General features: G+C 42.3%; 1 protein-coding gene across 4 annotated transcripts; it reads left to right on the top strand.

Moving 5' to 3' along the window:
• Positions 1-2,329: 2,329 nt before the first annotated feature.
• Positions 2,330-15,997, top strand: RBM24 (RNA binding motif protein 24). Of its 4 annotated transcripts, none has more exons than XR_011020877.1 (5): positions 2,335-2,771; positions 6,205-6,328; positions 7,094-7,148; positions 7,591-7,701; positions 13,963-14,052. XR_011020877.1 is itself a non-coding variant. In XM_068236940.1 (4 exons), exons 1-4 carry the CDS (start codon positions 2,604-2,606, stop codon positions 14,300-14,302), a joined length of 687 nt encoding a protein of 228 aa, XP_068093041.1. In that variant the 5' UTR covers positions 2,330-2,603; the 3' UTR covers positions 14,303-15,997. The 4 variants fall into 4 exon arrangements, 2 of the variants coding, with proteins under 2 accessions (XP_068093041.1, XP_068093042.1); XR_011020878.1 differs by lacking the exon at positions 7,591-7,701 and adding an exon at positions 13,186-13,277; XM_068236940.1 differs by lacking the exon at positions 7,591-7,701 and having other exon boundaries at positions 2,330-2,771; positions 13,963-15,997.
• The last annotated feature ends 1,017 nt before the right edge of the window (positions 15,998-17,014 follow it).

A 17,014-nucleotide genomic window follows, 5' to 3' on the forward strand; every position in this document is an offset into this window, starting at 1 on the left:
AGCATCTATATGATAGGAGGTCTAGATATATGTGTAAACATAGCCGGCCTTTGACCTGTGCGACCAGCCGGCTATTAGGCGCCAGCTTCCAAGGGGGCGCCTAATAGCTGGTTACCTATACTGAGGGCACCTACACCTGATTTCCTATATTGGGGCACCTATAGCTGGCTACCTTTACTGAGGGCACCAACACATGGCTACCTATACTGGAGGCACCTATGCCTGGCTTCCTATGGGGGGGATGGAGACCTTCAACTGACTTTCTATACTGGGGGTACCTATGCTTGGCAACCTATATTGAGGGCACCTACACATGAGATCGGGGGGCGTTTTTTGGGGGGTCGCACTGCGGCTATAACACGTGGTGCAAATTGTTGGTACTGTGCTATCATTCTAAATGGGGGGGGGGGGGGGGGTGGCTAACTGTCCCACTGATTGTTTTTATTAATATTCCTGAAAGGTTCTCGCCTTCATTTTTAAGTATATTCAGGATAATGCACTCTTTCCATCCATTCATGGTTATTAATAGTATTTTTTCTATAATACTTATGTGACATGTCACGAAGATCTGAACATTTGCCGTGATGTGTCACGACATCAAAAAGGTTGCTAACCACTGTCCTAGGAGATATCTCAGGAGAAAAGGTGAATTGCATATGGGCTTGTGTGTGTGAGTGAGTGTGTGTGTGCGCGCATGCATGAAGAGGATAAAGAGGGGCACAAAAATTAGGTTTCGCTCAGGGCGCTGTGAAACCTAAGGCCGGCCCTGTGTGTAAATATGGCCAAACACTAAATCACAAGTTCGTCAATAGCATTTTTCAGGAGATAAAAAGCTTGGCTAAGATGCCTTTAGGACCAGACCGGTCAAATGCTTTTCTTTTACTGAGCAGAAAAGTGTTTTTCATTGTTTCTCATCTGTTCGTCATTGCGTTTTGAGCCCCTAGGTAGATACAGAACCGCAACTGAAGGTACATGCAGCTTGCCCCTCGACAACTATCACACTGAAATGAACGCTCCCATTCATCTCGATGTGAGACATGGTGGATCGCAAGTGTAAATGGTGAGGGTGGCCGCCAGCAGTGGCGTAGCAATTGGGGATGCAGAGGTTACGACCGCACCGAGGGCCTTGGACCAGAGGTACCCACAAGGGGCCCTCTTCCATCCATCTTATTAGCTTTTCATTGGTGTTATGCTGGTAATGAACACTTGTATATGCATTGTATAGTGGTAATCCCTAACAAATGGTTTCCTTGCTCTAAAATAAATACACCTCTCTGACAGTGTAGATGTCCTTGGTAGGTTTTGGTGCTCCATATTATTAGAATGCTTGGGGCACCATGTAAAACTTGCATTTGGGGCTCAAGCTCCTTAGTTACGACACTGGGCGCCAATCTTTGGTGTGAACCATTTACACTTGCAAACGTTTTGCGCTGGTAATTTTTCTGTGAGTAATGCGGAAAAAATCACTGTACACTTTTGCGTTTTTTGAGCGATCGCGATTGACGGACACTGCAATCGTTATCGCTCAAAAACCACTAAGGATGCTGCATTTAGTGCATGTTGCGATTGCCACTAATCATGAATCGCCCGCGATCGGTGGCAATCGTGGCAGTAAGATCACTGCCATATAATTACAATTGCGCTAGCGCTCTAAAGAGCGTAGGCATTTCTGCGATTATTGGTAAACGGACGCTAATCGTCTTTGTGTTAATGGCCACTAAAGGTTATTAGCTGCACAGTAAACACTACAAAAACTCTGGAATAAATACATTAGCGGTTTTCCAGCAGTAAATGAGGCCTCATTGTGCTTAGTGCTGAAATATACTCACACTACACTAACCATTATATTAACTTGGAGCCAATTTTTTTTAACCGAACTGAACTGTAATACAAATGATCCTCCTGTTTCCATGACAGTTATATTTGCAGAGGAACATGACTGGCTTGTGTCACCGTGAACTACGTGGGGAGAACATGTTTGCAATCCAGTAAGTACAAAATACAAATAAGACGTGCAGAATTGTACAAGTGGACGGATGCAGGGAAGCTTTTGTCCTCGCTGTGGAACGTCGATGTCTGGCCTATATAATTGTCTGAAAATTAGCATGTGATTTAAATGTGAGCAGCAGCCCTGCGAGCCGAGCACACGCGCTGCGGGTAACCCGATCCCCTCCGCAGACACAATAGGGGAAAGGCTCGCACATATCCAGCTGCTGGCGGCCAGGAGCAGCTGCCCGCCTGGAGACATGTGCAGCAGGTGCAAGGGCAACCAATGGGCGGCAGCGGGACTCCCATGACACGCCCCTCCCAGAGGAGGAGTCTCCAGCCCGGCCGGTTGCTATTAATGCAAAGCGAAGCAAGAGAGGCAGACAGACAGACAGACAGTGTATAAGTGCGGGGCTCACAGTGATTCCCTAGAGCTCAGCTCATAGCGACAAGGCGTGCTGGACACCCCGCTGAGCGCTCTCCCTAGTCGCCTCATAACTACCTCAGGGAGACACTCGCTGCTTCACCTGTCGCTGGCCGCTGTGCATGAGCGTGTGCTGAGGGGGAAGGAGGCGTGTGCGTAGCGAGCAGCGGGAGAAGCAGCAGCAGTCTGGAAGATGCACACCACCCAGAAGGACACCACCTACACCAAGATCTTCGTAGGGGGGCTGCCCTACCACACCACGGACTCCAGCCTCAGGAAGTACTTCGAGGTGTTCGGGGACATAGAAGAGGCGGTGGTGATCACTGACCGGCAGACTGGCAAGTCTCGAGGCTATGGCTTTGTAAGTTCCTATGGAGGCTCGCCATAGAGTGCCAGGGCTTCCATGAGTCAGCAGTGCGATACTTTCTACAAACAAGCCTCGTCCACAGTTTCGTGCTCTAGTCTCCGCCATTTCCAAGGGCAGTTGTGGCCGGTGGAAAGTTGTCCCTGGAAATGTGCTCGGCTTTGGAAGTTTTGCGAGCAGCAATTATGTTCACTCTTGTGTGAAGTTCTTGTTTAGCCAGTGTCTGGAATTCCAAAACTGTCGCAAAACCAATTAGGATCCAGAGTGGCCTGGGGTCCTACTTGTCAGTGTAGTTGCCTGAGCTGCTCCAGAGGGACCGTCCTCCTGGACATCAGTGTTCATGCACACTGTATGAACACTGATGTCGAGGAGGACTGTCCCACTGGACGATTTTTCACTAGAAATTGGTCCGTTAGTGGCCACCTTAAAGGAATACTTAAGTCATTTAAAAAAAATGACTTTTACTCACCTGGGGCTCCCCTCAGCCCCCTGCAGCTGAACGGTGCCCTCGCCGTGTCCCTCCGATGCGGCTGGTCTCGCCGGCGGCCACTTCCGGTTTGGCCGTCACCGGCCGACAGGCTGTGAACGCGGCTGATTATCCGCGTCCTCGGACGCAATAGCGCCTTCTACAATGCTATTGCGTCCAGGGACGCGGATAATCAGCCGCGTTCACAGCCTGTCGGCCGGTCACGGCCAAACCGGAAGTGGCCGCCGGCGAGACCAGCCGCATCGGAGGTACACGGCGAGGGCACCGTTCAGCTGCAGGGGGCTGAGGGGAGCCCCAGGTCAGTAAAAGTCATTTTTTTTTAAATGACTTAAGTATTTCTTTAAGCTGGCCTGACATGTTTCCTGGGCTCACATTACAGCGAGCCCAGGAAATCTGTCAGGCCAGCTTAAGGTGGCCACTAATGGTCCAATTTCTAGGGAAAAATCATTTGAGCGATCAAATTCTGATCGGATTGGTTGTAAATAATCTTTGATGGGCACAAATTATTATAAAACAAAAAGTCAGGGCCGTGGAGTCGGTACAAAAATCTTCTGACTCCTCAGTTTATGAAACCATGACTCTGGGTACCCAAAATTACCAAAATTGCTCTGACTTCTCGACTCTGACTCCTTAGTCTAATACCTAACAACAGGGCTGTGGATTTTGTACAAAAATCATCTGACTCCGACTCCACAGCCCTGAAAATAGTTGTCTGATTCAATGTTCGTCGAACCAAAATTTGGATTTTCTTCTTGGTTGAGATAGATGGGAAGCAAACATTGGTTCATTGATGGTGTAGTGACAGATTTTTCTTCAGATCAGAATTATCTGATTGCGCAAACTTTTTTTTTTTTTTTTTTTTTTTTTGCAAGAAATATGACCTTTAGGCTGAGTCCACCAGATACAATTTTCCCATCTAATTGATGGGATCAGATGTTTATTTACAACATGTCTGATCTGCTTCTGGTCGATAACTGGATTGATTTTTGTGAAGTTATGGGAAATTAATTCCTGTCATTGATTGGGAGCAGTTTCCACATGTACACACAATACAAATCCCTATCAGATTATAAGTCGATTGAATGGGGAATTCAATTGTGTGTACTTAGCACAACAAGCAAGTTGTTGCTATTCAGCTGCTCACCGCTTCAGTTGGGTTTATTATGTCCCTGTATGAATTCTGAGCACACACTGATACTGTACAGACTTTGTGCAATACTAGTGATTTTGTTCGATTGATTTGCCAGGGATGGGTTTTTATTTACCCTCTAGATAGAATAAGCCATGTAGCTTTCTGAATATGACTGGCCTTGTGCAAAATTCCAGTTAAGGCTCTGCTAGTTCTGATTGCTACACAGTGGAAAAAATGTAAATGCTAAACTCCAATGTTACAGGCTTCAAATATTAGTATTCAAACTATAATCAGTAATTGTTAGCTGCTCACTACTGTTGCTTACCCAGTGTGTGTTGTAGCTCAGTAACTGACTGGTAACTGTAAGCTACTTGAAGTTGTGTTCTTGTAGCTGTGTGGGCACGGACCTATTCTTGTACTCAATTTGTCACGTGACAGTTCAGACCTTTGATTGTGTACCAGGGCAGATAAGTGGTTAATGCAGGTGGAACAGTCCTGTGAACAGCCTCAGGTCAAACAGAAACTAATTGTGGATATGGAAAGCAGCCCAGACTTAAAAATCCCCACCCATTGTACCTACATCCCAGCAACCCCAGCCAACAGCAGGGAAGCACCTGTGCAGTACCCATCTTCTTGCATAAGATTGGTGTAAAGGAAGTCGTTCAATAAGCATAGCAATGACACTATCTGTTCTAGTGTCCACACAAATGTATCATCCTACCTCAGATTGGTTACCTGAGTATTCATAGCACAGAAAGCCTACCTATTGCCAAGATGGCATTCAGGGCAAACCTTTCCAACCTAGTGGATTTACTGTAAATCTAGTCTGCCAGTTAAAGGTGTAACATCTGTCTGCCCTATTTGGGCCATCTCGGTCTTCTGCTTTGGGTGTTTTTTTTTCTTTGTTTTTTTTTTTGTTTTCCTATATTGTGTGACAACAGAAGTGTGTGAGGTCTCTGATGACCTCTGCATTAGTATATACACAACTTGTCCATTCTGTTATGCAGGGATAATTGTCTGTAATTGCAATGGTTAATAATCCTCCAGTCTTTTAGGACCTTGCTAGCCAAAAGTGAAACTGAAGATTTTTTTTTTTTTAACCCCCCCCCCCCCCCCCCCCCCCCTCTTCCTTCTTGCATGACTTACTGTAGTCAGGAGTTGCGTTGCAATCCTGGTGACAGGAAAAAATTGGAAAGGGGGGGGATGGGCGTTATACATGTGTTGCACCACATACAATGAAGCATACAATCAATGAAAATTGTTTTGCTGTTAACCCACACATTTTTGAGCTAATGCATTGTGCAGCATGTTATGACCGTTATACTGTAACACCCCTGCCACACTGAACTTTGCATAGGTGGCACATTGCAATGCGGTAAGCTGCATGAAGTGTCCCTTATGCCACAATGCGAGGACAAGGTAAGCTTCCCAAGGCTAGCTTACAATGCTGCGTTCTTGGCTAGTGCTTTTCTCTGCCACTAAAATTCATACAAAGCAGGTTGTTAGGGTGCCGAAACTATGCGCCCCATAGCAGTAATGTACTATTGTGCGGGGTGCAAAAGTGTAATTTGGGGCTCTGGCGGTTGCTGAACCTCAAATTGCATCTCCCTGAAAGTTTCGACAACTCTGAAGGGGAATAGTATTTAACGCTGCCAGGTAGTTTTGCGGCTGCAGGGAGAGCCTTTCGGCTCACCCTGCACCCAGTTCACCGGCAACACTGGTATACACACGCAAAATCATAGTATGCATTTTTAATGAATCTTGTTCTTTACAATAAATCTGTAAATAATGCTGGTGTTTCTTTTTTGTAGGTCACAATGGCTGACAGAGCTGCAGCAGAGAGGGCATGCAAAGACCCCAATCCAATCATTGATGGGAGGAAAGCCAATGTGAATCTGGCATACCTGGGAGCCAAGCCCCGAATAATGCAACCAGGTATGTGTTTTCTGGCTACTATACTTTCCACTGGGATTTGTCATGTATATGATGTAATTCATAGCTGTAGAATCAACTTTTTTCTGGAAAAAAATAGGTTTTTGGATGCATCACACGTTTAACTAGATATTGCCACCTTTCAACCAAAGTATGTACCGTATGTTCATTCTTTGGCAGGGGGAGAAGCTGGGGAATAAAACGGTCATTTGCTACTATTCCCTGAGCAGGGGTGGTCGTAGACATCATGCTAGGCTGGCATAGTTTTAGGGTTCGTTTCCACTATTGCGGTGCGGAATCGCCTGGATTCCACCGCTGATGAAATGGCATGCGGATGCGATTCCGCATGCGTTTTTGCCGCGAATTCGCATAGGTGAGGGTATATGCGATTTTAACCATGTCACTGCCTGTGTGAATTTACATTGGTACCTATGCAAATTCGCGGCAAAAATGCATGCGGAAAACTCATGCGATTTCCCTATTAAATACATTGTGTGCGATTCGCCTGCATTCCACACGCAGGCGAATTCTGCAGGGTGTTCCGTGCAGATTTTCTCTGCACAATAAAACGCTCCCGCAGACGCATAAGTGGAAACGGGCCCATTCACTTATTGTCTATGCGAATCCGCATACGCAAGACGCATGCAGATTCGCGATAGTGGAAACGAGGCCTAACATGCGTGGGGTTGGTGCAGCAGAGAAGTATCTAATATCTGTAAGTGGCTTTCACTGAGTAATTTCAGCAACATCTTCTTCTTTCCTTGCTAGGTTTTGCTTTTGGCGTTCAGCAGATTCATCCAGCGCTCATACAGAGGCCTTTTGGGTAAGGAACATAGTACTTTTTTTTTTTTTTTTTTTTTTTTTTTTTGTTTCCTCAAATTTTCTTACTTAGCTTCTTGTGCAATCGAACATCTGCTAAACCTGGAAAGATTGCTCTTCATGAAGATCCCTGCATTGCTTTATGATGTGTAGTATTTGTTTAAGCCACTAAAGAAGCAGTAGTATATGCACCTGGCTTCATAAGTAATCTTCAGGACCAGAAGCACTTCTCAGGGAAATATTTTACCGCTGGCATTTGTGCTTAAATATATATTTATGCAAAATAGTTTAGTACCAGTTTTGCATTAAAATCACTAAATATTCATCTTGATAGGTAAACCCATTAAGGTTGCTTCTCATACATTCATAAGACTGCTTAGGACCCTTGTGCACACCAATAATTTCCAGTGTCACTCAATGTTATCTATCTTTTTCTAATCTGACAGGGGTCGTTTACAATTAAGATAACTGATGACAAGGATTTGATGATAAGAGATGGAATAGTTCTGTTTGGAATTAATCTGTGTTACCAGTAGACTCAGAAAACAAGCTAAATGGTGATTAAAGATGCATGTATGTTGGTTGTTTATTATTTTCTTTTAAAGTGTACACTTCTAGCTCCTAGATTTGTGTGCCTTTTTTTTTTTTAATGGTGGCAGTGAAGTGGTTTTTACAGCTAAACTGTGTGGTTTTTATTTTCTTCAAGCCCTAGTAAATATTGGGGTGTTTGAGGCTGGGAGGGGAGTCTTGACTTGTGGTGTTTTTTTTGTTTGTTTTTTAAGTAAGGAGTGTTGACTTTGCTCTGGGTGGCAAATGCCCTTGTTGGCTCTTGCTTCAGTTTTATAGCTTGTGACTTTTTTGATACTGTAGTGACTTGATTCATTTTTTTTATTTTTTTTTTTTTTTTTTTGGTGTGACATTTTACTTTAAACAACTTAGCTTGCATGCTACACTTTGGTTTGTTTTGACTTTTTTCGTTTTTCTTTTATTTTCTTTTTGGTTTTATTAACAATTTTTGTGTTACTTTTTGGGCTTTCTAATTGAATTTTTTTTTTTTTTTTTTTTTTTTAATCTTCTAGATGCCCACTAAGTGTCTCAGAGCTAATATAGTCTTTTGCCCTTTTTTAAATAGTGGGTTGTTTGCTCATGTTTCACACATTATGGGCCCTTGCACGCTAAATCCATTGCGTCCCAACTGACACTATCTTCCCAATGTGGTGCTATTTCTATGGGGCTTTCCTAGTACAATGGATTATGACGCAGTAACACACAGTATTTGGTAGAGCAGTTAGTTGCAGAAAACTTGAGCAAAAGTCGGAGAATTGCCCAGAACAATCAATCAGACTTCATCGTAATGTAAAACAAGGCTTGTGATTGGTGGTCCTGAGCAAACAAAAAATTTTTTTTTCTATTTTGCTCTAGTTTTCTCTGTGTCATTCTATTAATCTGCACCATTAGCACAGTCTCTTTCATTCTTAAAATAATAAAGGGTTGGTTCACACAGATGTGTTGGGGCATTTAACAAAACTGTCCCATTTCAACTGCTTCCTCTGTTGAGCGTTGTCTTTGTGGTCAGAGGCTGCTTGCAGCTTCTGGGAAGCAGTTAGGGCTCGTTCAGACTATACGCGCTGCCGTGTGCATTTTGGCAGCGTGTATAGTGTGCGACACACAAGAACTGTAGAAGAGCATAGACAGCCCTTCTACCGTTCCTTCTCATATGCGCGGTTGCGCTATCACGTGCTCCACGCATTCTTGGGATTCGGTGCGCAGATCCCATTCATTGTAATGAATTTGGTCTGCAGCGCAGATGGCGTGCGATCGGACGCGGTGCGTTCCAATTGCATCACACAGCCATCTGCGCTTAATGATGGGAAAGAGGCCTTACCAGGTGATTGAGCATTCAGGGATGTTTAGGTTAGCAATCTTTCTATCTACCTCCAGCCAACAAACTCTTCTTATCACTCCTGCATCATTGGGAATTTGACAACCACCTATCATCAGCTATGTGCAAATGTCTGCGCTCCAACATTAGGTGGATGTCAAGTTGTAACCTCAGTTCTTTTCATCCACCTGTCTGAACCAGCCCTTATGCTATTGAAAACTCTTTTTAATATGGCTGGAACCAAAACGACTACTAATGTTACTGTTTTAAATGCTTAATGTGGATATGTAATTATACATTTTAATACAATGTAAATTTGGGTATTAGGGCCTTTTTCCACTAGCTTGCGATTTTGCTTCTGATCGCAAATCGCAAGGTACATGAAACTAATGGAAACTGCAGCAGCAATTTCCATTAGTGCGATCCGATTGCAATGCGATTTTGGTCAAAGCGCAATCGTCGGCCTGCCGCGTTTTGTATGCGATTGACTATGAGTATAGTAGCTCAATCGCATGGTGGAAATTGAAACACAATCGGGATCGCGATCGCATTTCATAGTGGAAAAGAGCCCTTAGAGTGAGCATTTCAAAGGCATCTGAAAAATGACTTTTATTCAACTCTTTGGTTGGCACTTTAATCCCAGCAATAGGATGGCTAGGTTAGTTGTCCATGTGAAAGAGGCTTTACAGTTTCTGTTAAGGCCCAGGCGTCAAGCATGGGGTGTGACGCATTTTCTCCAACATGGTGACAGCATTCTGCTGCTACCAGCTGACCTGAGCCGGTGCTGCAGACTGCTAGGGTGTTATAATCACCTGACATTTTTGTACCTTGATTAAGAGATCTGTCATGACTCTTGGAATAATGTATTGTCTGCACAATAATTTACATGGAGTGCTTGCTGTTACACTTTTTTTTATACTTCACATTTTTGGTGGCACCACCCACCATACAGTTTACAGCACCCACAACTAGACATGGCTTTACTGACATATGGTAGTTCAGAATCTTGCCTACCCTTCTATGCAAGGATTACCCTAACACAGATCGTACATCCTGTCATGGGGCCTAGTGGAGATGGTCAATAAGAAGCAAGAAAAGTGCTGACAGCTGAAGCAAGAGGTATATGGAGACTGCCATTTTTATTTCCTTTTAAGCAATACCAGTTGCCTGGCTATCTTGCTGATCCACTGCCTCTAATACTCTATACACCCTGAACAAGCTTGCCGCAGATCAAGTGTCTGACATCTGATCTGACAAGATTAGATATCTGCATGCTTGTTTCTGGTATGGTTCAGACACTACTGCAGCCAAATAGATCAGCTGGGCAACTGATATTGGTTTAGCAGGAAATAAATACGGCAGCCTCCATATCCTCTCACTTTAGTTGTCCTTTAAAACTGGTCCAGTCAAATTCAGCTGGAAGTGTATTTAGTACGTTGTCAACCAGCGTGCAAGCCAGAATTTGCATCTCCTTGACCCCTAATACCTAGTTGTTGTGCACACCAAACCAGAGTCCCTGTGGCTTAAAGCAAAGGTGTGTGTGTGTGTGTGTGTGTGTGTGTGTGTGTGTGTGTGTGTGTGTGTGTGTGTGTGTGTGTGTGTGTGTGTGTGTGTGTGTGTGTGTGTGTGTGTGTGTGTGTGTGTGTGTGTGTGTTCATACTAGCGAATCAATTTTTTTCTTCTCCTTCCATTGGATGAATATTGCAGACCGAATTTATTTCAATAGGTGTATATATTGGCTTAAGTGTTTTACACATTCCTTAATACAGTAGAATCTCACTATAGTACACTTAGTTCACAGGTCCCAACCATGCACCTGTGACTGTATGATGAACCCTGATCTAGTAAACTACTTGACTAGGTTATTCCCCCCCCCCCGCCCCCCCAGTATTGCTTTATTGAGCATGTCCAGACACCGCAAATGACATAAGCCAGATACGCTCTCTTTATGTGATAATATTCTACCCTGTTACATAAGTGGCAAATAGAAGTGATAAACAATGACTTATTCTTGACTGTGATCCTTTATCTAGGATACATGCTTGGCCTACATGGCCACTCATGCTGGCCATATAAAGACATTTTGTACTCCTAGCCCCTTCTCCTATGTCAGTTCAAGAATAGCACAAATGCAGCTTACCCTGTCAATCACGGAGCTGGCAGAGTTGGCCAACGTGTGGGGTTTATTACGCGAGTAAAAGATCACAGATCTGCCTGTTGGTGCAATCAGGGTTTTTTCATAGTTTAAGGTGTATTTAGAATTTTAGTTCATAGTTTTAAATCCAAAGTTACATCATATTTTGTTTGAAGACAAGACGGCACATTCATATAGCTCTGTAAATCTTCAAAACAGTGGAGTTGTACACATCCTGCTTTGTGTCGGGTATGTTTCAGCTTTTGTTCACTTGGCTAATCTTGAATCACAACTTAAGCAGGGTGTTTTTTTTTTTTTTTTAAATATATAAAGCCATGCAGAGTAAAGGTGACCATATACTTTTCCACCCGAAGTTGCAAAATGGTCAATTCCCACCACACACTGTACATAGACTTTGATTCCAAAAGTACTGCCCAAAACCTATATAAAAATCCGTTGTGGCACCAGAAGTGTGCGTGTCTCAATGATGGTGTAATATAAAGTAGTGTTACCCTAAAAATATTTTTTGTTCTTTAAAGCTGGATAAGACTTTATATTGGCTGCATGTTGTACTTTAGTGCACCAAAATCTTCTGTTAAAAATTAGGAAAGATCTTGTGGATTATTTGTACTCCACCCCCCTTTCAACCTGTGGCCACCTGCAGACTGTACTTCTGTGGTCATTTTTCATGCTTCAGAGTGTTCTAATACTGCCCCAAAACTGAGAATCTGTAAATTGGTATCCTATTCCTCATGGGTGGATGATACCACAAATAAAATGCATTGCATCTGCTGGTTTCCTTGAGTTTAAAGTGCATACAATGCATTCCTTCTGGCTAAAATGGAGATGGAAATGGTAAACTGAAGAAATGCTTACGTGAGAATATACAGCATGCACATGTTGAGTATTAGTTTAGAAGCCTATGAGTAATGTCTCACCCATGGGCCTCAAAACTGCACAAGACCTTGGTTTCATCAGTGCGGCTGGCCTGCAGTTTTAAATTGGAGAACACTTCTTTTGGAGGTTTGAAGTGACAAGCCCTTTTATTTCACTAAAAAAAAAAACAAAAACAAAAACTCAAACTTTCATCTGTGGTCTAAAGCACTAAACACAGCCTAAGACTAATAGCAAAACAGACAAATGGTTTTGAAAGTACGGGAAGGGTTAATACTAAAACCTCTACTCCTCTCAGAAACTATTTGATGAGATTCCTGTAGCAAAATTATCATGGTGTCCAGCTAATACTAAGTTACTAAGGGGGGTTGAGAACATTTTTATACTTTGTAGAATTACAAGACAATCTGATAGTATTGCCTGTTGCTGGACAAATTGTCAATTAGTTTGAGAGAAGGAACACACTAGGCAGAATCGCATGAGTTTTCCCCATAGCACATAGTGGAAAACATATGGGATTCTGCCTAGCGTTTCTACCCTCTGAAGTGTAAATATGACACTAAACCAGGTTTTTTTGCCCCCATTTGTGTTTTTTGCTGTGTTTCTAAGGCTAACATGGTGCAGTTTAACAGTGGCTTTGTAAGGCAGCCTCCCGCAATGCACCACCTCCACGCTTAGTGTGGCAAGTGAGTTGCTGTAAAACTGGCTGCATTATGGTAAACGCACCATGTTAACAGGAGTGAAGCATACTTTGACTGTATGCTCCGCTGTATCTGGCACAACGTGAGCATGACGTGACACGCCTGACCCGATTGGCTGCGGTCACAGGGAACGCATGGTATGCTCGCGATGTATAGATCGTGTTTTGGGGTGTGGGGAAGGGGCTGTTTGTAACTCTGGGACTAAAACTACTGAAGTGGTGCTCAGCATAACAGGTTGCAGGCATTTTTAAAAGCTGAACACAATGGCAGCCTCTTTCTTTCACTTTGTCTGTTACACTTTGATTCTCACAAGAAATTTTAAATATCCTACATGTAGTTGGGCAAGTATTAACAATGGCAATATTTTTGTGTACCTCAGTAAAATTTGTTCTATGCATTGAACTACATGGGTGTTTTTGTCTAACCCTAGGTTTCTATAATTACACTCAAATACTCCTTTTAACTTGTATATCTGAATGAGAAGTAGACCAGCTGACTCCAAACTGGAAGTTTAGTTGACGGGTATTTAATCTGATCTTTACATCTCTATAACAGTGTGCTGCACACGTTCTTGAGATCTTATGCTATGGAGTGTGGCATAGCATCTGAGAAGCTTCAACACTACGGCATTGTAAATGTTTTCTGCACCGTTTTGAATGTGTGACTCTGCTGTGTCTTCCATCACTTTATTTTGTCGCCTGCATTTTTTTTTTTGTTTGTTTTTTGTTTCAATTTTATTTTTAAGGGGTGACTAAGGTTGCAGAGATTAATGTGTGAGTCTGCGGATTATCTCTGGTAGGGTTGCCACGATAAATGGCTAGATTTCAATTTTAAGAATTCCAGTTTTTAAAATGCATTATATTTTTGCCTGGATTGGCAACCAGGCTGTCCAGTGAGAAGCAGCTTTGTGTAATAGTAAAAAGGGCTGGTGGTGATACTAGTGAATATCAAAATTTCCACTGGCTTTGGAAAACCCTGGTGCCCATTTATTTTTATTTATTTTTTTTCTTTAGGGGACATACTCAAATGGAAGCTTTCCAGTTTCACAGTAGTTTTAAACCTTTCTATTGTGGCAACCCTATACACTTAACCACTAAATTTTGGATTTTTGGAAATGAACACACACTGCGCATTATTTATCTATTCTATGCTGTCTTGCCTTGTAATAACTTTTTTTGTTTGTTTTTTTTTTCCTTTTTATTAATAGGATACCTGCACATTACGTGTATCCCCATGCTTTTGTGCAACCAGGAGTTGTAATTCCACACGTACAACCTGCAGCTGCTGCATCTACAAGTCCATATATTGACTACACTGGAGCTGCCTATGCCCAGTATTCTGCTGCTGCCGCCGCCGCTGCTGCCGCCTATGATCAATACCCGTATGCAGCTTCCCCAGCTGCCACAGGATATGTCACAACCGCAGGCTATGGCTATGCTGTCCAACAGCCCTTAACAGCTGCAGCTCCAGGAACTGCTGCAGCAGCTGCTGCCGCTGCCTTTGGCCAATACCAGCCACAACAACTGCAGACTGACCGAATGCAGTAGCACTTAAAGACTTAATGATGAAGTTCTCAATGACAGTTTTCCTTTTTTTTTTTTTTTTTTCGGCCTTCCAATTTTCTATAGATGAGACCATATCGTTAGGCTACATGGCTTTAAGGAGAAAAGACTGCTTTTGGAGAGGAAAATAACAGTATTCCAGCTTCTGTATATGTAATATGCATCCAATTTACAATAAGTGGTGTGCTTCAGGCATTAAGGGACTCTTGTGGTTTATCATGAAATATCACAACTAATAAACTATACAGAATATATTTTTTACATCAGGGAAAAACTGCCTTTTATTCTTAGAAATAAAAGAGAATTCCTCATTTACAAATGTGTGAACCAGGGAGATATCAACCAGCAATATGTAGCCTGTACAAAGGAACGTGTACAAAGCACAAGCTGCATGTAACTCGCACTGTATGTTGGTGAGAAACATGCAGTTAGCAGCGCTGTCGGAGGCACATGGCCTACTAGTCACATGATGATGGATAGGCACCAAAGCTATTTTCTCATCTTTCCTCTATATACGTGGAACTATGGATCAAGTGATGCAGAATTAATGGGTGTAACAGCTGTACAGACAATCAATAACAGAGCGTTCTGGAGAGAACACATCACTTGTGCGTATTTGATGAGCTTGTCACATTCTAATCCCTCTCCCCATCCTGTTTCGCTTTTGGGAAACTCTATCTGCTGGTGTCAGCTATTCTGATTCTGAAATGGGATCAGCCCCTTACTACCACAGTCCTTCTATTTTATTACACCTATTCATAGCTTATGAATGACAACAGGAAGATACTTGCTGAGGTTAACCCTTCAAGAACTGTTTTATTTATCATATATATATTTTTTTTTTTTTTTTCAAAAAAGGATATGGCTCCCTGTATTCCTACATTGTTGGGGAGAACATATTATATAATTTTTTTTTTATTAGAAGTATTTAAAGTCTATTTCTGTATTAAGTCAGTACAGCTTTTCAGTTGCAGTTCTTCAAGGGTTAATGGAGATTGTACTGTGCCTTACTTGTAATGTTTATTGAAAGAAAGGTATTTATTTATTTTGATAGTTTTACTATGGTGCGCACTAAAGAAGGGAACTTTAGATGCGTTGAAGACATTATGTATTCATCTCATGGTATAAATTATTTAAGTAAGTTTAGCTATAGTAAATATTAACTATTCAACTGAAAGTTGACTTGGATTTATTTAAATTCTGAATGTGCACTGTCTAATACCCCTACCTTAACACTTTAGGATTTTACATGACATAGGTAGAATATTTTTCCTTTCATTCAATGAAGACCTCCTTTAAGCAGTATAATATACATTTCATTTGTATGTAGAGTACGTCTATCATATTTTTCTTTACAAGAAAAGTGCTGCTTTATACAGTGATGACTTGTAAAACTGCAATACTTGGCAATTTTTATTCTTGACTTAAACATGAATATTTTACACTGTAATGGGTTTTTATACTTGAACTATTTCATACAAGGGAAGAAGACAGCATTTTATGGACATTTGTCTAAATGTCACTGGATTTCTTTTTAAGTATTCAGAATACTAGCCAGTGTTATGTAATGTAGACTATGATCTCCATGCATATTATTTATTCATTATATGTTGCTTTATAACAGTTAAGATCTATTAATTTCACTTGTATTAAATACAATAAAATCTTATTGTTGCATTATATTGTTTTCAGATATCTGTATATTTGTCTGTACATGCTTCCTTTAAAAAGGCCAGTTTCTACATAAGTTTGAAATCTAGAAATTCCCACTAAAGCCACTTGTAGATATGAAGTTTTTAGGCAGATCATGCATTGACTGAATATCCACTCAGGGTTCTACTGTGACCACTCTTGGGGTAAACAGTCTGGATGTGTTGGAGTTCTATCCTGGCTGCATTCCCTTCAAGTGATTGCATTTGCCTCCTCCATAGCTTGCTCAATTTTGCTGCTTTGTGCCCCCCCCCCCCCCTCCTTACATGTATCGCTGAAGCCTCTTTCACAGGGGAGGTTGAAGTGCTTCGGCCGGGTACTTGTTAGCACTTGCATGTCGTAGCAAGGTTCTCATGGCCAGGAGGCTGAACTACCAACCTGTGCCATGGGAAAGGGACACATGTATTAAATACAATAAAATCTTAGGAGTAGTACCATCTCTAAGGCTAGGATCACAGTGGTGCAATGACCACATTGGAATGTGGCCTTTTGCAATGCACTGCCCTTATGGTAAAATGGTGTGCGGCCTCCCACTTTGAAACTTGCCTAAGGACAAAATCTGCTTGTAATCTGAGGTGTGCGCTGCTAGCTTCACATTCCCTGCGCTATGCTGTGCCTGTGATGAGTCCTGTGAGGTTACAGAAAATACAAGAGTAAAACTCGCACCGGTATTTTTCAACTCTTGCTTTAAGAATTGAGGACCAAAATAGTATTTAAATACTACTCCCTTCTTGTTACCAATTTAAGGAAAAATGCATGCCAGGGCATTCTGTTTTCCTGTATTAAGAACGGAAGCAGGCTTTAGTGCAGTTGGGAGCAGGTTTGGCCCATGAAAAGTATTCTGTCCACTAGTGTTGTGCACATAGAGTAGCTACTCGTAATCAAAATTTTACATTTGTGCTGCTGCCTTAGCCGATTCGTTCCATGACAAACCATAGGAGTGACGTGGAGCGCATCGGCTAAGGTGCGACATTGGTAAGTTAACCC

Source organism: Hyperolius riggenbachi, chromosome 5 (genome assembly GCF_040937935.1).
Source record: "Hyperolius riggenbachi isolate aHypRig1 chromosome 5, aHypRig1.pri, whole genome shotgun sequence".
NCBI classification, from domain to species: domain Eukaryota; kingdom Metazoa; phylum Chordata; class Amphibia; order Anura; family Hyperoliidae; genus Hyperolius; species Hyperolius riggenbachi.